This window comes from Phlebotomus argentipes, unplaced genomic scaffold, assembly GCF_947086385.1.
Source record: "Phlebotomus argentipes unplaced genomic scaffold, Phlebotomus argentipes genome assembly contig_2, whole genome shotgun sequence".
Lineage (NCBI taxonomy): Eukaryota > Metazoa > Arthropoda > Insecta > Diptera > Psychodidae > Phlebotomus > Phlebotomus argentipes.
In genome coordinates this window covers 845,486-871,691 of record NW_026776162.1, presented here as the reverse complement: position 1 = coordinate 871,691, position 26,206 = coordinate 845,486, and the positions used below count along the sequence as shown (strand labels likewise).

Here is a 26,206-nt window from a genome sequence, read left to right as displayed (position 1 = left end):
CATCTTCGTCAAGGGATAAAAATAGCGAAAATAGTCAGCAAATGGTGTAAATAAAACACATCAGCTACAATTGAATGAGATCTCTCTCACACGTGCTGTTCATTAGAGCGTTCGATAAAGTAGAAATACCGGAGAACATGTGCACCACTTAGTATTCATCACTTTCAGACACCTCAATCTTGTAATTGGGATATTTGGTGAGGAGTAACTTCTTCGCCTCGTGGTGATCCGCTTTGCCAAATCCCTGAGAGTAGCTGAAGATTCTGATGTGCTTCAGATCCGGCCGATGCTCTATCTTGCCACCGCCCAAGCATTCGGAATCTAATCCCAGCGGTTGAAGTGATCCGCTCACTTCATCGTAGATATCAGCTGAGGAAGATTAATTAAATGCACCATGAGAATGGGTTGTTCTGTGATGCTTCAAAGGTGGTGTGCTTTACATAATCAGATTATAACAGAGATGGGAAAGCTACAGACACTAAATAATCTATATGATTATTAGGAAAATACCTGGAAACCAAATATCATTGATTGATTAATATAGAACCGAATAGTATTTTAGTAATGAAAAATGCGCAATTAGACTAGAATAATATTGTTTTAAAAATTTGCTCAAAATCCCTTTATCAACATGATAAATTAAATTTTATGAAATCATGATCTGAACGTATTACAATGCATATTTGCTTGAAAATCACGCTTTTATTCTCGGCTTGAGATGGATATTAAAATTCATAATCAAGATTATATGTTGTATCATAACTTTCTACGAATAAAACTTTTAAATTATAGAGAAAAATGTCGCTAAAAAACGAGATAGAAACGTGTTATGAGCCAGTAGGAAATTTCCCTTGAGTGCAGCGTGACATTTTCCTCGTTGGCAATGCAAAATTCCTTCAAATGCATACAACTTCCACCGGGAATTGCAGCATAAAAGTTCTCTGGTTCAGACTTAACCCCAGTGACGTAGACAATGGGGTGTAGAGAATGGCAAAGCGACGGTTAATGGAGTGAGAAAATCCCGTGAAATGACGATGATGTGAAGGAAGAGGAGCAAGATTGACAGTCTATGGGAGCATCTGGCAAAATTCTCAGTGCAACAGTGTTTCAGACTCAACTCAGACATTCATAATGCTATCACGAAATAAATTTGTGCCACAAAATAGAGAGGATTTTTTCTCTCTCTTTCTCTCTCTTCTCCATACCTTGTTGCTTTCGCCTTCCCACAGCACAAGTACGTGGAAATGTATAGTTTGGCGGAAAGCTGAGAGAAGCGTTGAGAGAGAGAGAGAAAACTTGTGCGCGAAGGGGATGAAAATTGTAAAGCTTCACACTTTGTACATTTGGTTTAGGACTTTGAGCACGACTGGAACTTCCAGGCATCGCTCAGCAAAGCCAGTGCTTCAGTTCCACTCGAGACTCCGTGGCGGAATGTTGTGCGAATTTTCCCGCTCGATCGGTCTCTGGCAAGAGTGATTCTCTCCCACTGTGAAAATCCCTCCACAGGTGCGCGAAACCCAACACGGATTTTCCCTCTACGCCAGGCAGAAAAGCGAATTCCACTTCAGTGATTTAGCAGAAAAAAAACCTTCTTGTGTGTGTGAATAATTTAAACGCTATTTTCCACACCACCTTTTCTCACATGTTCTCAACACCATCGTCACAAAACGAAGGGAAGAACGAGCATTTAAATACCCGAAAACCCTGATTTTTTCCATCCACCCAACCAGTGCCAAAAAATCGACAAATTTCTCTTCTCTCAGGAGCCTAATACCATATACATATTTTGTGCCACTCGCCGACTTGCTAAATGGACTAATTTCAAATTCAATCGACACTCATGCAAATGCTTCAAATTGAATTTAAATATAGGGCGGAGAAAAAAAGCATATTTCGAAGGTACTTTTCATATCCCACTCAGGATATCTTCCGCTCCACCGCAGAACCGATATTTCCATCTCCACAGCGCAGAAGAGACGGCAAAATCGGAGGGAAATTAATAGAAAATCAGTGTTGAGTGTGAGAAGTCGTAGACTCAGAGCTTTTCCGTAACAAACATTTATTAATAGCCATAATATCGAGTGAGTGAGAGCGGAAGGCGCACGAAAAAGGACCTTCGGACGTGCGGCGGTCGATTTAAATCTCAACATAGAACAAGCACTAAATTGAGATTTTGTGTCAATCAACGGCAGGTGGTGAAAGAGGTAAATTTAGGTGTACGCCACACACTCGCACGTCCCGAAGGCGCACATTCCCTCATTCACAACATTTATCATGATCACCCAATCGATGATAGCGCATTGCCATCGCAATTGTGCTGCACTGGCACAGAGTATAGACGTTTCATGATTTCAGCAACCGTCATCGAGTACTCGTTGATAGCGCGATAGCAGAACAGTAAATTAGGCAATCGCCCCCACTCCACAGTGGCCCCAGAGACATGCCAGATAAGGATTATCTCAGTCTCATCATTTCCAAATCTCTTTTGTGTTATTAAAGGAAAATGCCTTATTATGACATTGTTTGGATCAAGATCTCGCAATCTTCCTTAATCCGGCGTCTCTGAAAATCCATTGAAAACGATTTATGAAATTATCCTAAACACACACACGTTATAAATATTGAAGTTGTTGTTCTTTCGAAGTCTCAAAGAATATTTACAGTACATTTCCCTTTAATCCATTAAGGTCGACTGTATGAAATTATGGATTGCACGGGGAAATGCTCCGCAATTTTTCACTGTTTAAAAAGGTTAACCATTCTCAAAGGATTTATAAAAGATGCATTTAATTGAATTTTTTTCTCCATTAACTGTAATTGAAAGTGAGTACACAATGCATTTTTACCCGGAATTTCAATTTCCAACTTTCATTGGCATCGTACATTCCTGCCGTTTGACCTTTAAAGTCAAATATAAATGAATTTCCCCGACTTACCAACCGGAAGCCAATTAAAGAATGTAGTAAAAATAAACAATTTCAACAATTTTCGGCTACAGATCCATCAGGGCAGAATTGCATTATTCAATACGCTGAATACCCAATCTCGGGGAGCAACACAACGATTCGATACATAGCTTTAGCAGAGCTTTCACTTCATATTGTCGATCTTGATGGATTATCGCAACTATGAGTGCGCAAGCTATGAAATTACCTCCAGCTCTGGTCCATTTGTGAGGACGAGAGGAACATGTGCAAAACAGAACAGTTCGCTGGCTAACAAATTATTACAGGAGAAATGTACAAATTAATTAGCTTACATTATATCAGCAAGTTTCTCTCGCATCCACCAACCAATCATATCTGTACGAGTGGATGTAGGCCCAAAAACGACACCCATCATCAATGTTAAATTAAGTACAACCACACCAAATGATGATGGGAGCCCCTCGATACTGACGAATTGCCCTACACACGTTTCATGTCCAATTAATTTTCCCCTAAATTAGATTATATCGCCACATCTTTCCCCCCATCTTCACCCTTCCTTGCTGTGACTATCATATAGAATCTCAGCTGGACTCACAATGCTTAGTTTTCAATCTGATGAATCCAAAACAATGGCATTCCTTGTCAATACACGCGATGGCTTCTTCTCCATTGCTTAATCAATCCCAAAACTTATATTCACTCCTAATTCTGTTACCGCAGAAATATCATGTTTTTGGCGTTTCAAACTCTCGAACTTTTGGTAAACAAAATGGGAGAGAATGGAACAGTTTTAGAAAGTAATTTGAGATTTGACTTTCATAACAACAAATATAGGTTCGATTGAGGCCCGAGAAATTTTCCCATGAAAAGAGTTAACTTCAGTCCTTTCAATGTAAATACGTCAATAATGTCCCAATTTTCTCCACCTTTCTCTACCAGCTGAAAAGCGAATTGCCGGTGAACACAAACACCCGACCAGAGGGAAATCATTACTAAACCATCTCTTGTGAATTTAATCAGTGAACCAGAATATCTAATTTGGACTTTTTGATTTCATTTTTCACTCCACCGTCACACCCGCAAGAAAAACACGCAAACACGAGACAAGAAGTGAATATAGAAGCGCGGAAGGCAAAAACGGAAAAAAGTTAAGCCCAATTTTTAACTACAAGAAACGCTGAGGTTTTTTTTTATATCCATATTCGAGGGTAAAACGCTCGAGCTTTTGGATGGGGAAGAAAAAACCATTCCGAAAAATCTTCCCTGAATACTGTTGACTTTAGGAGCGGAAAGAAGCCCTTTATAATTCATCTCTGACCACTTTGGAGATCCACTGTGAAAAAATTGCATGAAAATTTATGAAGAACTCTTCTTCTACAAATCTACATATATAGGATTAATAGATACACAGCGCACAAGACAAAGGGATTCTGCGGTACTACAAGAAAGGGGTGGAAATCTGTCTCCCACCAGAGGCAAAGCCTCCTCACAGCAAAACCTCTCCATCAAATTCACAAGAATCTTCCCGAAGTGTCTGTAAGTTTGAAACCTCAAATCCTCCGTTCTCAAACTGGGCGGAATTACACCTTTGCTAATTGACATCACTAAAGACATGACGGAAATTTAATCAAACATTCTACTCAACTTTAAAATGCCAAAGAAAGGAAATTCCACAACAAAGCACTCCTGCTGGCAGCCTAAATAGTCATCTGCCAACTATTACAGAATTCAAGAGAAAAGCTTTCAGTCATTTTGTGAGCACAGAGTGAAAGAGAGTGAATTACATTCATTCGACCAAAACATTTCCTGGATTTTCATTAAGGCGACAGATTAGGAGATTTCCACCCGTTTTGAGGAAAGCCATAGATTATTTATACAGCACAAAAGACTGTTTTATTCACTAGGAAAATGAACTCTTCTGTGGATCTTTTGCGATTGAATTGGCAGAATGGGTAAATGAAGGTTGTGTGTCTGTAAAGTACATAAAAAATAAATACTCTATCGAAGAGTTTGAAGCAACAGGCAATTCAGCAGGGCAATTCTACACACAGGCCTCAATTCCACCCACGCCATTGCCATTTACACATGTTGAGTTGTTAAAATGTTTTAAACTGATAATTTAGCGCTTCTGCCACAGTGATTTCCACTGAAAACTCGGAAAACGGTCACGTGTAATATCTCAATAATTAACAAAATAAATTCCAAATGATATTTTTCATGCACAGTAATATGAGGAGAGAGCTGCAATTATATTTGATGATGAAAAGCCTTTGTGAATGCAAAAACTCAGAACAAGGTGGAAATATCAAATATCCCTTTCACACACCAAAATCAATATAATCACATTCCAATTTCCAAAAATTTGTGCAATTCGTTCAGTGAATTTTCATATATTCCTCTCCATAGAACAAAGCACACCCGTTAAATTATGTCAATCAATATTTTTGGTTTGGAAGGCACATGAGAAGAAGGACTTTGTATATTTGTATGTTATACCAGAACAAGGGCAATAAGACGTAGTTCAATTCCAACACGTGTAGATTGTATAAATAAATAAGCAAGGGGATTTTGTTCTCAATCTACAATTTACTCTATATGTTGTGTGTGCATTTACTTTGGACTGTGCCACCCTTACGCTCACTGCCCTCGATATGAGTGCGCATTTAAAGCAAAATAGAGAATCACAGCTAGGGTTTTGGGTGGCAAAAAGAAGCTCCGCTCTAGAACAAAACAATCTTCACTTGCCACTAACAAACATCCTCATTATCCTCTTCACCACCCCATCTCACTGTTCACATCCCTGAAAGGCTATTCTATCCTGTTTCAACTTCCAACCCATAACAAGTTTACGATGAACAGCACAGAAGAATGCAAAAAGTCCTTCCGGACATTATTATAAAGTTCCTCGTGTGAGTGACAAATGGAGAGAAACAATTAAATTTTCATGAAACCCATCTTCCATTTACCGTAGCGACAATATCTCAACGCAGCATCGGCTTTTCCTTGCGTCACACATGTCCGCGATAATATTGATAACAACTACGCGACATGGCACATGAGCAGCTTTCACGCTTCATTTTTGTCCACTCCCATTAATGCAAAAAGCCCCATCAGATATGCAATTTCCCATGAGCTGTACACTTTTGAGTGGACATTTTTTTTTTGCTACCTACTGATCCGACAACCTCATCAATTCCTCTTTCATCGTCCAGCGAGGCATAGAGCGAACAAGATGAAATGACATAGCATATGAGGGTAGTTTCAGTGCACTAGAGTTTATTGTGTTTAAGGACACTGAACAGAATCACTCATTAAAATATGACCACTTTGTGCAGAGATTGTAAAACTTTTCCAACTATTTGTTGCATGAGATCTATGCTAGTGATATCTGTTATATTCTCCACCCTCTTAATGCAATTAAAGGGAAGTGAAAAGCCTGAGGAGTTGCAATAAATTACGTGGTAATCCACATGAATTTCTCTATGCAGTAGTGATAGGAAGAGGAATGCAATGAATATTCGCAGATAAGGAAAGGATGTATATGCATTTAACTTCCCTATTAGCATTGATAAAAGCGCCTTTTCCTCACCGTCACTTCGCAAAAGTTCAAGTGCATTTTGGCATAGGTCTTTGTAGCAATCCATCTACGACAACTCATTTATTTTTTGATCATGTATTCTAGTCGCGAAGGCCGTGACCTTTACGGACACTTCTCTCATCAGAGATATCCTTTTTATAGATGAAATAGGTCAATGAATGCATCAAGATCGATACATCGTGATATGGCGCTAGATTATATTTCAATTCACCCCCCTTTTAGTGTGTACCATCGTAAAATCCGTGATTTTTTCTCTCCTTCTTTCGCCAAGAATAAATTTATTATCCCACCACACAAGAAGCAAGAGAAGCAGCGTCTTGAGCGGAACAATGGATACACTTCAAGTTGCAAAAATTGGTAGCATTTCACTCTCTGCAAAAGGGGAAGAAAACTATATACACACACAGTGAAGTGCAAATATTGAAAGAAGGACATACAAATAGCAGAGATTGAGAGCTTTCATCTCCACCCACAATTTTTGCGCCATGCCAAGAGAGCGAGCCATCTATTTTCCCATCCATGCCATTGCTACAATTGTATTTTAGATTTTTCATCAGCCATCAATTTTCCCTTGGGAAGAAGAATGGAGTTCTCGTGGAGCTCTTTCACGATTATAGGGTCACAAAGGTGAATGGAAAGGATATCAACACTATTTCCAGAGGAACTTTTTCAATGGCTCATAACCCTGACCTCTTCCTATACCTTTTCCATTTAGCAAGTTTCCGTTCTTTTTTCTGCCACCCTCTTTTTCCCCGGCCGCTTGTTTTCTATCGCAATCAACTAACTTTCTTACGCCGAAAGCTCAATGGACAGCATGAACTTCACTGTCCATCGAGTGCATTTGCTAGAAAAATTTAAAGACTCCGCAGAGGTCAGTGATGTGATGTGGAAAGTAGATGAGCGTGGCTGATGAGAAAATCTTCATGGAAGTGATCACTCTTTCCTGGAGTCCATTCTCAAGTATGAAAGTTCAATTTCCTGCCCTCATCGGCGCGAAAGCGTGAGCAGTCGGGGTCGTACAAGCAAACGCCATATAGAATCCCCACAGTCACGGCATCAGTGTAGCATTTTATCCATGTTGGACACTTGTTGCAGTGACACGCTGTGCCCCAAAATGGAAATCCCTACATTACAGATATCTCTCCCCAACACAAATCCACCCATCCTCGCGCGCCAACATATTATTTGTGGTCTTGCGGCGTGACATGGGAATTTATTTTCAATGCAACAAGCCCAACTGTATCCGCTGGTTACTATTTCGCTTCCACTATTTATTAGTAAATTGTATGTACACTGATATCGATTTCCCATTAAATCCCATTGAAAGTTTTCACTGTGTCGAAGCGGAAAAGGAGACTCTCTCCACGTCTTTGCACACAGTCTTCAATGTTCCGATTGGAAGAGTAAATTTCATTTGGATATAAGGTTTGTATTCTCCTTTAACTTCCTCTACGATACTCAAGGCATTTATCCACCACCCCTATATATCGACCCACCTGGCGCCTCCACTGCGAATACATCACAATACATAAACATTTTCATGTTACGTGTGAACGGAAAATGGGTGAGGATACTTTCAAGAAAATGAAGCCAAGTATTAAATTATTAAAAGGAAAATGTTGTGAAGCATTCGAGGAGAGAAAATAAGAAAGCTTCATCAATATATTAGAGGCGATATGAAGAGTATTGGCTCGGAGGTGAATTGAAACCACCGGAAAATTGAGAGATTTCGCAAAAGGGGTTCCACAAACGAGAGCCACCCCTATATCAATTTGCTATTTTTAGCCGCAAAAATGCTCTTAAGACACTCTATTTTATTCCCTCAATCACACAAGACCTCCACTCAATGATTGAACACACAGCCAGCAAATTATCTTGAGTGACTTTCACGCCATCAGTACAAATTCTCAATATCGCAATTGAATTCTCTGTCATGAAGTGTATTCATCAAAAAATTCAGCCTCTACATGATTCGAATCAGTGACTATTCATACGCTTCAATTGCAAGTCATTCGACTATAAAATACAATCAGAAACTAATAAAGAAAATTGCTCCGCAAAAGCACACTTTTTGATTAAATATCACCCGTCAATGCAACTCACATCTGAGAAGTGTGTTAAAAAAACAAATGTCAATCTCGCCACCCTTTCAGAAATGTACATAATTTCAAACAAGAGTGACTCGGATGTCAAAGAGTGTGAGATATGCTGTAATTCAACATGAAATCCGATATTTTTGTGCCATTGGAGCTCCTCGCGCCCAGGGCTATTTCCTCTTTTCCACACGCCTTGCTTTGTTGTATGACTATTGAGGCTTTTCCTGTTAGGTCAATTTTTCCCATCGTCATTGCTATTCTTGAGGCGAAAACTTATCTGCGCGAGGATAAAAGTCTGCAGAGGAAAACGAATGAGAGTAGAGTCTGATGAGAAAAACAAATGAAATTGAAACAATTCTGTAATTTTCATATTATTTGCCTTCATCGCAAGTCTGCAAATCTATTTAATTATGTCACTCCGGATGGGAAGAAGTGAGGGAAGGAAAATATCGTGGTTTGTGAGAAAATAAGGAAAAAAAGAGAGAAAATATAATGTAATACTCTTTACATTTTCACAGCGGCTTTAATAAAACTTCTCGTTAACTGCTACAGAGCTTTTCAAGGAATTCAACGCTCTTCGCGACGTCACTGAATTTCGGTCAAAGAAAGTTCTCCTAATAGTTTTTCCACTCGAGAATTAATTATTAACACATTTGCTCATGCAATGGGAGAGTAATTGACTGAAAGTTAGCTAATGATACCGAGGGAGAGTTGAGTGAAAATAGCCACCTGAATAATTTCCCCTGAGGAACAACTTCTCCTCTCTGACCAATGTGTCTCCGACCTTTGACACTTTTCCCCCGAACACGCTGCATAAAGCATTTGTAAGTTGTAATACTTTCACCCAGCATTAAATAATGTGTCCTGACAGGAAATCTCCCGCCCCATTCGACCCCTTCAATTGTCACCCACCATCGAGTTTCTTTCATTTATTCACCCATTCCGCATCTCATGTATTTTCATACAAATCCCCACACTTCTCCTGTGCTTTCTGAATTAATGATTTCCACTCGCTATACTCACAATAGCAACGCCCATGGACACCCTGAAATAACTATGCACTCGACAACACCTGGGAATTCTCCATTTAAAAGAGCGTCCCATCCTTCCAATTACATATGCGCCATTTTTTCCCATCTCCGTTGATACCTACATACATATTTCATACAACTTTCACACTTGTCATCGTGCTTTGCTCAAGCCTCGGACATCTCACTTGACTTCTGTATAATTTTCACACTCCAGAGTTGGCAGAAGTGTAGACGAGAAGAAAAACAAAGTCCTGCAATCCAATCATAATGAAAATAATATACTTAAAACCTCAGTTTCCTTCAATGTACACGCTTCAGGAAGTTTTAATTAGACTCTTAGTATTATGCCGAGAATATATTGAATAATACCAGAACAATTAAGTGTTTTTGCCAGACTTCCTCGCTTTGCAATCCTCTTAATTATATAGTCTCCTTTTCTTCAACCGACGTCAAGAAATACAATGTCCGCATTTTTCATAGAAGTTCTACTTGAATTCATTATCATATTTCATTAACATAAAGTGTCTCATTTTACAACCCAGGTAAACATGCAGTAAATAGGATTGAACGCGATGTCTTTAACACTTCACGAGTGAAATGTTTACTCAAAAAGCTCACCTTCGCACAGCATCTAAACAAATCTGATAAAGTGCATACCAAATCAATATTAAATACGCTATTTTTTCACCCATTCTTTTGTAGTGCTCCGACGTCTGGCAGGTGAAATACGACGACACATTGCTATCCACACAATGTCGGATAAATGTGAGTGCCAGTTTATAAGATGGTCGGCAAAGCATGTCGAGTGAGACGCAAAGGCCATATGCAAGAACGACTCCCGCCCACAGAAAGCAGCGCCTGCGAGGGAAAGTGTTACAGAAGGAGGTGTGAAGAAAAAATAGACGAGATGTGAAGTCAAAAGTGCTCCAAGTATGAAAATACAACAATATACTAAATAAAATATCTTCTCAGCGCGCGGGAAACAAAAACACACCAGGAAAAGTTAGAAGATAGAGAGAGAAAAGCTGTGCAAATAGCAAGAAAATACTATACGCATAGTCTTTTCTTCGACCGTGTGTTCGTGTGTACGATAAAATTAACCATAAACACCAATCTTCTTCACCACGAGCGTGTATGGTGAAAAAAATGTGCTCCACATCATCAGACACAACTGACGATGAACATGGCATTTCGTCGGCACCACCCGCCCCCGCGGCCGCACCAGTTGAGACCACCAGGTAAATCTCTCCATTTTCAATTAAATTCATTGGGTGTCCACACTTTTCCCTCCCCCAGGCAGATACAGAGCCACACACAAATACACCCCATGGAGTTTTCCATTCACAAGAAGTCGTGCAAATTTAATTTTCCCACCTCGCCGCCGAAAGGCTTTCAGGGCACCAGATATTCGCTGATTGAAATTAATATAAAATATACAAGTATATACAAAATATCTCTCACCGACGCAAGGCGAGCTCGCGGGATGTTTAATGAAAATCAGCCACATTGAAAGCAATAGTTAAATACCATAAAATACTGCGGTGCTATCAATCAATAGCATTTTCATCATCACAACCGCTTCATTGCTCTTGTTCCCAATTATACACATTATTAAAATATGTTCTTCCCATTCACACTATCAATAAACATCATACAGACACTCAATTGTTTGTGTAAATTTACCGCAGAGTGTGAAAATAATTAAATATTTGGAGTTTCAATGTTACTACACACAAAAGACATTCCATTCTCCAGCTTATTTACCAATAAGTCTTCTCAGAATCATCACAGACAAGAACGATGAAAAAACCATGTTGATTCTCTAAAATTAGCTAACAATTTCTTCCTCTCTCTTGCTGATGAACTGCAAATTTTACACCAACCCCACATTTGACGACTATTGAAAAATCAATATATTCTTGAAAATATTGCGAATCAAACGCCATCAGAAAGCAACATCATTCGCGTGGCGAATCATTCATAACGCAGAGGTAAAAAAAAACCATGTGGAAAATGTTTTGCGTAACATTGTCAATGTTGTTAAAAATATATGAAAATGTATAAAATAAACACACTAATTAATCCTTATTTATGTAGAAAGGTAGGATTTGCAGATGTGTTCAGTAAAAAGCTCCATATGAGCCCAAAAGTTGCACGATGGGAACTCAGTTTTCGGCATGAAATATGCAATTAATCCCTAAATTGACATTTTCACTCGCAAAAGCACTGATCTCTCTGAAATCATAAAACCCAGTTCATTTCGTGTCAGAAATGTGCAAGGAATGCAAAAGACCAGCACTAAAGTGAGAAAACCCATAAATCTTCCTAGACAGATTATGGTTTGCAAAGATGAAAATGAATATTTTACTGTGTATAACATATAAATTTTACCATTGAATAATTCACTGAACTCATTAAAAAGTTGTATATGCTCATTTAGTGGTATTCTTAATTGCAATGAAAGTCTCATCTGCACCGTGAATATTTCCACAAGTAACAACAACTTTTGCTATTCTGTGGCATTTTACATCGCATCCATTTTGCAGAGTGTACAAGAAAACCTCATCAAATGCCATGATTACCCTGTATCTGGCCTCACGCGAGATGATCCACAGAATGGGGAGCGTTGAACCACTGCGTGGCGTTCTGTATGCCGATCCCAAGTTTGTGTCCGGCTTCAGGATATTCGGCCAACTCACGCTCACCTTCCGCTATGGCCGCGACGACGAGGAGGTGATGGGATTGCGCTTCTGCAACGAAGCCATCATTGCCCTGAAGCAAATTTGTCCGCAAGTCGAGACGGACGGTGATCGCAAGGAGGATTTATCACCTCTGCAGGTAAATGTCAATGTTGCCATAACAGCTCTAGAATTACACCTCTGAGTGTAGGTATTCCATTCTATTTACCACACGCCATGTATGAGCATTATCCCTCATCATCCCCCTCTTCATGCGTCTCAACAAATTCCCTCATATCTCCCAAAATATCACTCTTCGTGTGGAAAAAATGTGTGTAGGAATTATTCAGGGGGTAGTTAACTCATGAGATATGGAGAGCAATTTGTTTCAATTCAGGAGGAAAAAATAGCTGATAAAGTCACAGTCTTGCCACTTTTCTCAATTTCAATAAAATATTGAACAGCAATAGCACAACACTTGTAAAAGATTACACTTTGCCCCATTCTTAAAGCAATTCACTGCTTTCCGCCGAAAAATTCACGCAAACACAGTGGCGTAGCGTGAGCTTTAGTTCTTTAATTTGAGAAAGCTTTTCGCCTTTTATCCTTAGACACGCCGCACTGGGTGATAAGTGGATAATCTTTAATTACATCTCATGTAGTCAAATGAAGTCAGTAAAATAAGATTAAGCTGTGCATTTAAACTTCACAATAGGACCAATTTGACGGCAGTGTCGTAAAGTATGAATTCTGCGCTCGCAGGCAGATGAAATACACCCCATTCTGTGCTTGAAGTGGAAGTCTTGGCAGCATGATTAAAGGCATTTAAGGTGTAGGGAAATATCTCGGTGGATCACCCCCTGGAGAGACATTCAGCCCATGAATGATGGAGACACACGTTCAGTGTAATGACAAGGAGCACAAAAAGAGGATTCCAATGTTATTGAACTCCTTCTCCTCAGCGTCTCATCTCTATCTATTTCCACATAGTCTTCAATCCCTTTTATAGCCCTTTAGCACTGGGCCAGTTCAAGAAAAAAAACACGTAAAAATGTGTGATAATGTTGATTTAATAGACGTGATAAAATGTGATTTTTTCTCTCCATCTGAGAGAAAGCCGCATGTGAAAGTGAGGAAAAAACAGATTTTTCCTCTTGGCATTCTTCATAGATTTCCCATGAAACTCACACCCCCTCGAAAGCTATATAGAAAGCGAAGAAGAATGAGTCAAATGGGATTAAAGTGAAGATTCAGTCGCTCACAGTGATAGTGGCATATAAAAAGTGTGTCAGTAAAACATTATCCCTCGGTTTCAGCACCAAACCATCCATCCTTCAGCTGACTTCCCCAGAGAAAGAGTGAAATGTAGTGGTAAAAGACAGTGAAAGTCGCGTGTGAATGCCAAGAAATCGCTTCTCTCTTGATTGCGCAAGTAATAAACATTGACGCCTATGAGTCACAGAGGCGCATAACGACTCAAAATATGATAGTATAAACAACGAAAATTCACACACAGCAGGACTCAAATGAAAATGTATAGTTTTTTCCACTGAAATCCAACAGTCGTGACACGAGATAAAATGTTTTTCCATCGCATTTTCACCCACCAGAGGAAATAAAGTCTGATTTTTGGGTGTGAAAAATGTGTGAGAAAAAAGACACTGAAGCTTTTGTTATATGATGGAATTTAGAGAGGGTGAAAAATGACTCTTTCAATTCTCCACACACTTCATATATCACATATGCATATAATATTTGCAGAGTTGGAGCAAAAGTCACGTTTTAAGAGAGGAGAATTGATAATTTCCCAAATTGATACCCCACGAAATCCCTTCCGAGCGATAAATTTTTAACTGAGCGTGAAGGAATCAGACCAAATACATGTTGAGATTATGATAAAATCCACAAAAGAGAATTTATGAATATATGTAAATCCAATGTGCAAAGCTCGAGGTCGAAATAAACCATGTCAGCTTACAATTTGAGTGATTTAGTCGATATGATACAGAAACTGTAATGAGAATAACCATTTCCCCAAAACCACAATAGGTGGAAATGCTCATACAAGAGGAACAGAAGGACTTAAAGTGAACAGTCAAAACACAAGTCTTTGTCTCTTGTTAAATATCACCCAAAACGACACTGGGAGAACTTTCCTCTTTATCAGCATAATGATTTCCTCATCCGGAAGCATCATACTCATCTCTGTACACACATATACAAAATTTCAAGGGCCAACAAGAGTCGTTGGTTTGGGGTCAGGATGTGGGAAATTATCCGACAAGGCAAAGTACAGGCGGAAAATCTTTCAAGCAATTCAAGAGCTCGCACACTTTTCCGTTTCCACCTTCTCTCCCAAGTGAAACATGCTTAAAGCTGCCAACTACTTGACACCACTCACTCCCTCGTGCACATCCTTTGACTCCTGTAGCCACACGGAGAGGCCTTTCGCAAGCAGAATCACCCCCGGCACACCGCCCCATCCTCATTCAGCATCCGCCCGACATGCGAGACATGGGGTAAATGAGTGCGAATTCCAGGGAAGGAAAGTTATTGTAGAAGCAAGAAGAGAGGCACTTTATGTGGAAATGCGTGATGCTTAACACTTCTTGTATCCCATTCTCATTCAAAATTCATACCTCACACACACTCTTCGAGCCAATTGTTGGGGATTTTCAGTAGAAAAGCTGCCGCAATTTCGCCGTGTGGCCCCCATAACAGTAAAAGAGTCGCACAGCCTCCCTCACGCCCTCGGTCAGATGACGAGAGGATCAATTAATGTAATTAAAATTGAAGTGGATGGAGTGGCATAACTCGACTGCTATATTTTACATTCCACTCGCCGCGCCCGCCAAAAAAGTTGTCAAGCATCCATTTATAATTGGTGCACATATAATTCCACCCCTCAATGTTTCTTTTTTATACCTCCGGATGATGTTAGTCATTATTTTTTCGTGACCTAATTTCCTACCCTCGTGTACTTCATTCTCTCCACCCCACATTCCCATATCATCTTCATACTTTCCACCACACAATTTGCAGTTGATCTCTTCCACTTCTCTCTTGCTCGCCTCCATCGTATTGTGTACTCTAGGTACTCTCCCAAATGCGTCCTATTCTTTTGTGCGTATTAAAGCACGCAAAGTGAAAGTATTCCCCTCGAGGGACTCAAAGAAAGCTCTCCACGGAAATTCCTATAGTGTTGAGAAGAAAATGAAGAAGCTCAAGCAAAAATATCTAAAATACCATCAATTTCCTATTCTACAAATTGTGTGAGAGGGAAAATTTGGTAACTTTCACAGCCACCATTAAACATCTCACACGCGAGAAACCATCATAAACAGAGAATATTCATTAACAATTAAACACCTTCTCATTCTTCCGCTGTGCAAGATGTTGATTTTTCCCTCTTCACCATCATAAATTCTTCGTGGAAATTAATTATTGAGTGAGCCGGAAATCATTTTTGGAGGGTGTTTATTAAATTTTCAAGGTAAAATCACATTTAAGGCATTTAATTAACCGATTGTAAATTAATTAGGACACTAATTCACCATTTTCTCCAACAAATGAGCACCCTATTTATCGCACATTCCCTTTCAGCAATCCCTACACAATCACCTCATCTTTATTGCCATCTCCTCGCGTCAATCTGTCTTATTTGCACATTATAAATGCCATAAAGCGCGTCCCGCGCGAGTCAATAATTTGTGTGAGTAATTGCAAATAAATCCCGGGAATGCCAAGAAATCCACTTACTAATGTTGTACAACATCACAGCTACAGATTTTCCCAACATGAGCAAAACAAGGAAAGTATCCAATGAATTTTTCCTCATGATAAAATTTCACGAAACTCTCGGAACATCTCGTTGGCAATATTGTAAGCTATAGATGTAGATTAATTCCATTACGAATATATCGTGCTTCTTTACTCCCTCACACTACGCGGGCAAGAACAAAAAAAATATTTTTATGGTGTTTGAAGGGAGGCTGAGCCGAAGGAAAATGTCTTATTTTCGCACAGACAAGAGCACAATCTCCCCATCTTTTCTCATACACGCTGGAGAGCACATGAGAAGGAATTCTTGTCCAATTTCCATTCTCCTTACATATGTGGCAAAATATTTCTCGATATATGTCGCCATAGCATTGAAGAATCATTTAATCCGGCCAGTATTATACATAGAATCATGAGGATGAGGACAAAATGAAAGCTTCCAGCATGGTGAGCGTATCGTAAAAAATTTACGACGAATCTGTAAAACAGGATCATTTGCAAACGAATTTTCTTCTGTCTCATCATACTGCCTATCGCCTCTTTATTTCTTTGATCATTAAAAGCATTGATAAACACACGCTTTGCTCAATTTTATGATGAACTGGGCTTTTGCGGCCAATTGGGAATGTGGCACACTAAATTTAAGTTTATCAATTTAAAGAATTAACATAACTGTCAAAATCAAATTCTAAACATTATAGCAGTTGTATGAATTCCGAAAGTTCAAAACAGGAATTACATTCTGTCTTTCAATGGCCTGAACATCTTCTCATTATTGGATGAATAATGGGTAAAGTGGTTAATATTCAAATAGTTTGTATACATTTAGTAATACTCCCGTTATTCGATATCACGACATTGACTTTTACAGTCAATGACAAAGAGAAGATGTGATGTTTAATCATATCTCCTTAAGATATACTCACAGATTCGTATCCACACAGCTTATATTTTATTTATGAGCTGGAATTTTGGGGATAAACACAAGACATGGCAAACACGGTTAAACGCTATGAATAAGTTGTGTTTCCAACTCGCAATCTCTGCGGTGTTGAAGAATGAAGCAAGTGAATTGAAAGCTATCAAATAACATGCCTTCTTCCTTGTGTTTGCCAAATCCACTGAGGAAATTTGTCCTTTGAAGATTAAAATCAAATGTAATTGATTTTCATTAATCAACCAGGAGGCCCTCGTGGAGCGCCTCGGCGCTGGCGCCCATCCCTTCACGTTGGAGGTGGGAATCGCTCCACCCAGTGTTCAATTAATTCCCGCCAAGAGGTATACCGGCGCCCCAATTGGCACGCACTACGATGTCCGCGTCTTCATCGCGGACCCCCACGTGGACGAGAGCGTGAAGAGGCGCTCGTCTGTGCGGATGGGCGTCCGACTGATCCATCGCGTCTCGGAGGATGCAAAGTGCCACCAGCCACCGTCTGTGTGCACCACACCCTCGAAGGCCTCCCTGCCGCGCTGCCTCCGGCTTCGACTCAGTCAGAAGGCATTCAAATCACGTCAGGACTCCACCGACACCGAACCCTGCACCGGGGATCAATGGACGGGCATTGAGGTGAGTTGAGAGACACCTTGAATTTTACATTCAGGCGAAATTGAACCAATTACTAATCCCCATGTAATCCATTAAACAAAGTTTCACCCTTGTGACAAACCATCCTTTCTTGCGCAAACTTTTCGCATCACCTCCACCCCCACACTCAGGTTGGCGAGGAGCAACATAAATAAATTGTTTCTGTGTGGGAATGAGGAGAAAATTTTCACCACAAATGGATTGATCTGATTGACGGTTTTGGTTGGTTTCATATTCCTCACTTATACTTCCTACTTCCTCTCACAGCGACCCTCGACGGGAGATAGATATGCCCCCCCCCCCCCCTCCACCTCCTCTCAGTCCAGCAATTTCCCCGGGAAATCTCTCACAAACTGATAAATGTACCGAGTTTCCTCCCAAAAAACAAACAGGGTGATTCCAGAGCAAATATCGACATTGATTCCAATCCGCTCTGGAAATTAATTGAAGAAACTGCTAAGCTTAATTTGAAACGTGACGGACAAGATATCGCATCTCTATAATTCATAACTTGTATCATGTTGTGTTTCACAGAACTTGTGTAAATTCCCCCAAAATCTCCCAACCATAAACAATCCTCAAGTAGAATTTGTTCTGATAATCCCTCGAGGATTCACCTTTTGACCCCATTCGCGCAACATTGAGCAAAAATCCTCAGCAAACTAGAGTCATCCTGTTGAAAACGAAAGGGTTTCCAGCCAGTCAGCCAGCCTGAGTCAGTGATGTGCGGTTCACCCACCAGGGAGTTAATTGAGACAAATAGTCAGGCCATTATGAGACTATTCAACTATCTATAAATTATCTCACACCCACAAGATAACCTAGCGAAGAAGGGACGGCTAAGCAATCTCCGAATGCTGTCGAATTGGAATTTCCCTCTCGGTAAATTTGCACATTCAAGCGATTCATCAAAGAATTTCTGCACTGTAACTTTCTTATTTGCACTCATGATATTTTACCCGTATACATTTAATGAAAAGAAGAGAACTTTGCTCGTGAAACTTCATGTGCATTTCCCAGGAATACACTTTATATTAGCACAACTTTCAGCTCAAATCTTTTCTCATTAGTGGAGATGCTAAAAGGATATCTTATAAATTATTTCAAGTACTAATTGAAAGGTGGAATTGATTAAGAATTTGCTAATGAGGAACTCTCGATTTTCTCATAATTATTTTTGCACATCCTTGAAAGTATGTCTCCTCTCGATAAGTCTGTCAATAAATTGCAATTTTCTCTTGTATCCAGTCGACGCCATTCTTCAGCCACAAAGGAAACAATAGAGAGTGCTGTGTATTCTGCCATTTTGCTGCGCTCACCAGAAAATTTTTCACAAAATCAAGGACTTTCCCCTCGAGAAGATCTCAATGTCAACAAGACAAGTGTTCTTGTGACACCACGAAACTGTAATTCGCGAATTATACGAGCAAAAGTGGATTCTGAGAAACATGAGAAGCCATTGCCCAAAGAGAAGAGACTCTCGTGCACAACTTTCAAGTCCATTCGTCTTGTGCGCGCCTTCCCAGAATTTTCCACCAATGTGACTTTTGCAATTTATACCTCGTATATTGTAAATTTTTCATCCCCTCGCAATTGTAATCCACCCTCAAAACGTCACCGAAGCCAAATGATTAGTGGGAAGTTAACAATGAGGCACATTTAGCAGAAAAGTCGCACAATGCGAATTCCCACAAGTAGGAATTTTCGCATTTCACCCACACAATTGTCGCCTCATCGCACATCGCGAAAAGGTCCTCAATGTCACCGCCATGCAGCAAATCAGTAATTTGTTGATTTTCATACGGCCAAAAGGCACCAACACCGCCACTGGGCGAGTAGTTGGTGGGGCCAGTGTGAGAACATTGTTGGATTTCAAATTAAAAAGTTAAATTAGGAAGGGATGGTGAGCAGTGGGCTTAATTAAATCTCAGAATTCATCTCAAATTAAGAGATTTACTCCCTCACACCATCCCAGCAGCAATATTTTCATTTACAATCTCATGAAAATTCGCCCTCGACGCCACGAGGCGCGTCTTCTGATGCTCATTGAATTTCTCTGCTCGTGCACTTGTATATCTGTCTATTTTTGGAGGGACACGACGAAGTGATTTGGTATTATTTCGCCTCGAGGGCGAATAGAGAAGGAAAATACAAGGAAAAAAGATGGGAAGGGGTGAATTTGAAAAGATACATAGAAGGACAGTGAGCTTTTGAAGCTCTCACACTCCGCACGAGTGCAAAAAAAGCCACCCAGAGATTTGTTCATCTCAATATGAAAACTCCTGCTTTTCTCTCTCTATCTCATCGTTTGTATACTGCAAAAATAGATATGACACGGGAGATGATTTTCATGGGATTCTCATCCCTCCGCCTCGTGTGGGAGCATACAAAAATGTTGAATGTCTCTTTGGTATTCCGCTCCATTTCTCAGGGTCAATGATTGCCACTTTGTGCCATACGTAAATGTCACAGCGGAGCAAGAAATCGCTGTAAGAGATTCCCTTCTTTGCAATACACACACACACACACATTCCCCCTCTTCCCCAAATCTCATAATTCTAGACTTCGTCATTTGATTTTCCCTTTTTCAATTGACGACCTTCACTGTGAGCATTTGACGACGATGAGTTCAATTGTGACTTCCTCAACAATCCCCATTCACGATGGCGAAGAGATGAGCAAAAGGAGTCCAAGAGAGGGAAAAATTATAATTTACTTTCAAAGTTCAAAGGGGAGAATCTCGTGCTGACAAGAACCTCTCGCCATCTCATAGAAAGGGAAGGATAAATCATTGAAAAATTCCACTATACATTCAATCTTTATGTTGAAGCTCCCACTTTACACTTTAATAAACCAACTCAAACTTTATTTTTACGAATTTCACCTCACAAAAGTAACAACTTCTTTCTTAAGAAAACTCTCAAACTACACATTCACGTTCTGAGAATCTCTCATGCATTCCTAGAATTTATCGAAACTTCTAGTGTATGAAGAATTTTTCAGGTTAAATGAAAATGTAGAGCTTTCAAAACATTATTTTCGCCACAGTGGAGCAAAAATACGAGGTACTACATTTCTGAAGGATCTACGTTTTGAAAAGACTGTTTTAAATGGATGTTTTGTGTACACACCGTGAACTCTTTTCTACTCTCTATGGAATTCATGGAACACTGCAGCTCTTTCAGAACGTTTATTGTTTCTGTTTAAATAAATACTTCATCAGCGAGAGAAGTTTTACCGAAAATAAACGTACAAATAAGTCCCATATTTTCTCCCACTCGTCGCCAAATCTATGAATTATAAGTACAAACGATATTCTCTACAGACCGAAAATAGATCTGCCCACTTAAAAGTTCAGCTCGTTTGCATTTATAACGTTGAACTTTTATATACTCAACCGCGAGGAAAGCCTTTCAATTTTCCAGGTCTTTTGGAGCAATTATATTTGCAATTGAAGCTGAAATTTCTATTTAAAGCTTTTTCAATATCACATATATGGCTTTTTGAGCTATTTCTAGCATAGCATCGACATCAATAATTTATTGGCAACCAAATTGAAAATCACTACATTAAACATTGATAAAGTCAAACCGAATAGTAATGATTGTGCAAATATGTAATGTAATATGTCAAGATATATTTAGTGGAAACATAATTATATCAAACACACTTTTCATTATGGTAATCAAAAGTGATTTTGGTTCAAAATATCACATATTTTCCTCACACTTTGTGTGCTTTTTACTTTGACTATCAGTACAAAAAAAAAATCTAGGACTTGTTTGAACAGAGTTTCATCTTACCCGAGAAATGGAAAGAAAATGAGGAAAGAGGGAAAATCTTCGTGGGAGTTTAGAAAATATATGTATATAAAAATAAATCCCGAAGCGTGTTTGATGTTTACACAATAAGTATAATTCGGCAGTTTGCAAAAGTGGAGACCAGAGAAAAGGGACTCACCGGGATACCATTTTGCGGTTAAGAGATTTCCTCTGCAAATCCCACCATTTCATCCCCACGAAAATGGAAATCTGAGAAATTTCAACCTAAAAATATGCCGTGAAAGCCGTGAAATGTAACTGAAGGAAGCAATCAGAAAATAATTAAGAAATCCCAAGGATTAGCCTTGCCACGAACACGGATGAAAATTAAAATGAATCACCGGGCCAAGAACGGACTAAGTCCCACGTGTGTGCATCATTTTAACTTTTATCGTTGCATTAAATTCCACATCAACGCCAAATAGGTCGATATGGACGAAAGGGGAGATCATAAAAACACCTTCAATATGAGGAGAACCGCACGCAATAATCCGTCAGTGTTTTCATAATAAACAACCCACGAGGAAAAATCCAATTTGTACTTTAAATCTCGCCTCCTCCGTCGGCCCGCAATCCTTGCCACACTGAAAAGGTTCCTCGCATTTGTTCCACCTTTTTCTCCCTTCAACCGCGCCAAAGTTGCTCCACATCTATTCGTTCCACGTGGAAGCGACGCAGAATTACTAAACAAATTTTCCTGTTAGTGCGGCAAAATGTTATTTAGTGTAGAGAAGAGCAAGGAAAGGAGAGAGAAAAAAAAGCGAATCATGATGAAGGCGAACGATAGGCAAATTCAGCTCATGGAAAAGGGTGATTTTTCTCTTTGCAAACCAGCAGCATCGCTTTAATGTGATGATCCTCACTTGATCCCATTATCTGTGAAACACTTGATATGATGAGCAAATTCACTCTCATTGCCTTAATGAATAAATTTCCTGTTTACTCCACCGAAAAAAAAAACCGAACGACTCCCTTTAAGGCTTGGGTCAATCATTTCCATAACAAATTCTTACCCATCACCTCGAAATCGAGTGTGAGAGGTGTTGTTTTCCCGTTTAAATGGTGTTATTGTTGCATTTCGCTGGTTGGGCTTCTCACAGCCACCAAATGTAAGACATTCACGTGTCTGCGGGTGGCTGGAGTGTATACATTATTCATTTTAATTAAAACTTCACAGCACAGCAGAAAAGTGAGACAGACTCTCAATGGATCCTGGAATTATATACACAGTGGAAGCAAGTGGATTTACATGTCTCACATTGAATGTCTATCCTCACACCCTGAACTCAATTTCCTCCTCCCGAGCAATATATCTCAAGTGTCTTTCGTCTTTTATTCGCATTCGCCTTCCAGGGACCGCACGGTGCAGTTGACAAACCATTTTTGTGGGCAGAAGGACGAGTGAGTCTCAAAGCGGCACTCAATAAATCTGTTTATCGGCATGGCGAACAAGTTTCAGCAACTGTGGATGTTCACAATGAGAGTCGCAAGATTGTCCGGAAGATTCGGGTAAATTGAACACACAATTGACTTTCCACAGACTTGGAAAATGTGTCTCTGAGATGTGCAAACTGCACTTCAAGAAGACACACTTCACTGCAGAATCACTGTAGAATTTCCTGAATTTCCACACTCTCAGCATCAAATTTCCTCCCATATCGACCTAATCTTCCACCTCATCCCTCTCTGCAGGTCTTTGTCGTGCAGCACGTTGACGTGTGCATGTTCAGCAATGGGAAATTCAAGAACGTCGTGGCCGATTGCAGCATATCGGATCAGATAGCGCCGGGTGAGACTTACCACAAGACCTTCCATCTCATCCCCATGCGCGGTCCCACGAAGAACTGGCTGGCTGTGGAGAGCTCCCTGCAGGCGGGCAGCTTCGGCAGCAACATGGGCAACCGCAACGGGCAGTACACAGTCATCCCGGCGGCCGGCGAGAGCACCATCCAGCAGGAGATCGCCTCCAGCGCCCCGCGCGCGCAGCACCAGACGCCAGAGGAGCGCAACGTCTTCGCCATCTATGTGTCTTACTACGTGAAGGTGAAGCTGGCGCTGAGCGGCATGGGCGGAGAGTTGTCTCTCAAACTGCCCTTCACGCTCGGCTACGCCGACAGTGACCCAGACGACGACAAGACCACCAAGAAGCATTACTCCAGCATCATGGAGGAGGACTTTGAGCAGATCAGCGAACCCGCCCTCCAGAGGAGGAACTCAGCGGGCGCCATTCCGGGGTGCAGCAGCAAAAAGACATCCGAATCAGAGGAAATTGGTGCTGTTGTTAGTGTTACCGAAGCCCAAGTGCATCAATCGAGCAGTATAGAGACTAATAAGAACCCTATTGTATAGACTTGTGCGTTCATAAAGAGCATTTTAAACGTATAGCCAAAAGATTATCTTGTCCTTTAATGTGCCAAAGTCTGTCCTTTCTGCCTCTGCCCGCATACGAATGGAACACAGAGGAGGGATTATATGCACATATAATCACAAATCAGAGAAGACCATCCAATCAGCATGTTCCGTTGATTGCAAGGTACTGAATTAGTCTAATTAAGAATACATGATAATAATGATTGTTCGTATGTTATATCATAAAGGGAATTCATATTAGCAAAGCATGTTCCTTATCAATCAAACTAATGCAATATTAGTGTTAATGACTTTCTGAGAATCTCTATCTCTACACAGCTATACTGGCATTGGCAATGCTTCCCCATATGACGCATTATTTCAATTATTCAATCATCCTAAAGATATGATAAGAAAAATAATCAAAATTTTCGAACGTTCGTTGAACTGATACTTAGATATTCAAATTTTCAAACAGTAGATTCTTTTCGGAAAGTCGTGGGTTGGTAAAAATTGGTAAATTTCCGTAAACTTCGTTCCTCTAAGGGAATTCTGGATGCAAGAATAGAGAAGAGGGACTCACAGTGATAGGGAGATCTCTGGAATCCTCTAACGATCAGCTTGCTAGGCTCAGTTCCATCCGCTTGCTCCTTGCCATACACCTTGATGAGGATATACTTGAATCTGCCCTCGTCGATTCGCACAGTTTCCACAGCATCAAGCTTCGCGTCCACCATCCTTGTCAACCCTCGAGTTACAGCTGAAGAGAAAAATAGAGTAAAATGTAAGGAATTTTCCAGGAAAGTCAGGAATCCGTGTGCTTTTCCATACTCGACGATTTCACAAGGCCGATTGAATAATAAGATGATGCTAAGTGATATTTGACCAAATTGTTTGCTGTAAAACTGGGATTATTGCAGAAATAGGGCAATCAGTGCTTACTTCCTGCTAGATTCCTGGAGAGAAGGAGTAAATTCCGCTGACACCGGAATCCAGACAATGCCGCCGCAAGTGCCATCTGCCGCTGACAGCTGAAGTTGAGACAGTGCGGTTAGGTGAGTCAGGGATTTTGAGTCAACAAAGAGGAGGAGAATCCTGGAAAATGGTAAGAAACAGCCAATTGAGAGCTGAATGATCACTGAAATGTGGCTTCCTGCTTTGCAGACGTTTGTTGTGAATGACGTGAAACTCTCTCCGGACACCAGAAGCCTCCTCTTCGATAAGCACGTCGAGTACATTTCCAACTACGGCAAGGACAAGAGCGAGTATGAGTATCACATGACGGAGTTCCTCAGGATGTCCGGCATCTATTGGGGCGTCACTGCACTGGACCTCATGGGAGAGTTGGACAAGATCGACAGGGACACCGTGGTGGAGTTTGTGAGGAAGTGCCAATGTCCAGTGACGGGCGGAATTGCTGCCTGCGATGGACACGATCCGCACATTCTCTACACGCTGAGTGCTGTGCAGATCCTCTGCATCTACGATTGCCTCCACGAGATTGACACGGAGGCCGTGGTGAAGTATGTGCAGAGCCTCCAACAGCCGGACGGGAGTTTCTTCGGTGACAAATGGGGAGAAGTCGACACGAGATTCTCCTTCTGCGCAGTGGCCACTCTCGCCCTCTTGGTGTGTATTCCCATTTCCTGTCCGGAGGAGAATGTATGGTCTGATTTTATTAATTCCCAATTTACATATGCAGCACAAGCTGGACGTGATTGATCTTCCCAAAGCTGTGGATTTCGTGATGTCTTGCTGCAATCCAGACGGTGGTTTTGGCTCCAAGCCCAATGCCGAGAGTCACGCTGGGCTGATGTACTGTTGCGTGGGCTTTCTCTCCATCACCAATCAACTGCACCGGCTGGAGTGCGACAAGGTGGCTTGGTGGCTCTGTGAGAGACAACTTCCAAGCGGAGGCCTCAATGGACGCCCCGAGAAGCTGCCTGACGTCTGCTATTCGTGGTGGGTCCTCGCCTCCCTGTCCATCATAGGACGTCTCCACTGGATCAGTGCCGAGAAGCTGGAGCAGTTCATCCTCTCTTGCCAGGACAATGAGACCGGAGGCTTCAGTGACCGCACTGGCAATCTTCCGGACATCTTTCACACGCTCTTCGGTTTGGGCGCTCTGTCGCTCCTGGGCAGTGACCAGCTGAAGAAGGTCAATCCCACTCTGTGCATGCCCGAATATGTGATTCAAAAGCTTGGCCTGAAGCCCCAAAGTCTGCTTGTGTAGTGCCGGAAGTCCTCCACACACATTCCGTTCGACGCAAAAAGTGTCTATGTTTAATTTATGAATAAAATAGAAAAAGAGCGGGATTCTATGTTTTGTTATCCGGAA

General features: G+C 40.7%; 3 protein-coding genes across 3 annotated transcripts; 2 read left to right on the top strand and 1 right to left on the bottom strand.

The window, feature by feature from the left end:
- Positions 1 to 65: 65 nt before the first annotated feature.
- Positions 66 to 24,904, bottom strand: LOC132265342 (sex-regulated protein janus-A-like). The gene is made up of 3 exons (XM_059765944.1): positions 24,811 to 24,904; positions 24,452 to 24,628; positions 66 to 369 (listed from the first exon to the last, which is right to left on the bottom strand). Exons 1-3 carry the CDS (start codon positions 24,884 to 24,886, stop codon positions 149 to 151), a joined length of 474 nt encoding a protein of 157 aa, XP_059621927.1. The 5' UTR covers positions 24,887 to 24,904; the 3' UTR covers positions 66 to 148.
- On the top strand, positions 1,415 to 24,059 carry LOC132265337 (arrestin homolog). Its single transcript, XM_059765938.1, has 6 exons — positions 1,415 to 2,204; positions 10,358 to 10,893; positions 12,202 to 12,493; positions 17,297 to 17,680; positions 22,873 to 23,028; positions 23,212 to 24,059. The coding sequence occupies exons 2-6, from the start codon at positions 10,790 to 10,792 to the stop codon at positions 23,866 to 23,868; spliced, it is 1,593 nt and encodes a 530-aa protein (XP_059621921.1). The 5' UTR covers positions 1,415 to 2,204; positions 10,358 to 10,789; the 3' UTR covers positions 23,869 to 24,059.
- Positions 24,891 to 26,184, top strand: LOC132265338 (geranylgeranyl transferase type-2 subunit beta). Its single transcript, XM_059765939.1, has 3 exons — positions 24,891 to 24,973; positions 25,033 to 25,497; positions 25,571 to 26,184. The coding sequence occupies exons 1-3, from the start codon at positions 24,971 to 24,973 to the stop codon at positions 26,099 to 26,101; spliced, it is 999 nt and encodes a 332-aa protein (XP_059621922.1). The 5' UTR covers positions 24,891 to 24,970; the 3' UTR covers positions 26,102 to 26,184.
- Positions 26,185 to 26,206: the final 22 nt, after the last annotated feature.

Excerpts from the sequence above, each read along its gene's own strand:
- LOC132265337 (XM_059765938.1), top strand. The coding sequence starts at position 10,790 with ATGGTGAAAAAAATGTGCTCCACATCATCAGACACAACTGACGATGAA. Across the intron at positions 12,494-17,296 it reads AGGATTTATCACCTCTGCAG|GAGGCCCTCGTGGAGCGCCT; the intron begins GTAAATGTCAAT and ends TTAATCAACCAG. Across the intron at positions 17,681-22,872 it reads ATCAATGGACGGGCATTGAG|GGACCGCACGGTGCAGTTGA; the intron begins GTGAGTTGAGAG and ends TTCGCCTTCCAG.
- LOC132265342 (XM_059765944.1), bottom strand. The coding sequence starts at position 24,886 with ATGGCACTTGCGGCGGCATTGTCTGGATTCCGGTGTCAGCGGAATTTA. Across the intron at positions 24,629-24,810 it reads CTCCAGGAATCTAGCAGGAA|CTGTAACTCGAGGGTTGACA; the intron begins GTAAGCACTGAT and ends TTTTCTCTTCAG. Across the intron at positions 370-24,451 it reads CCAGAGATCTCCCTATCACT|CTGATATCTACGATGAAGTG; the intron begins GTGAGTCCCTCT and ends AATCTTCCTCAG.
- LOC132265338 (XM_059765939.1), top strand. Across the intron at positions 25,498-25,570 it reads TGGCCACTCTCGCCCTCTTG|CACAAGCTGGACGTGATTGA; the intron begins GTGTGTATTCCC and ends TTACATATGCAG.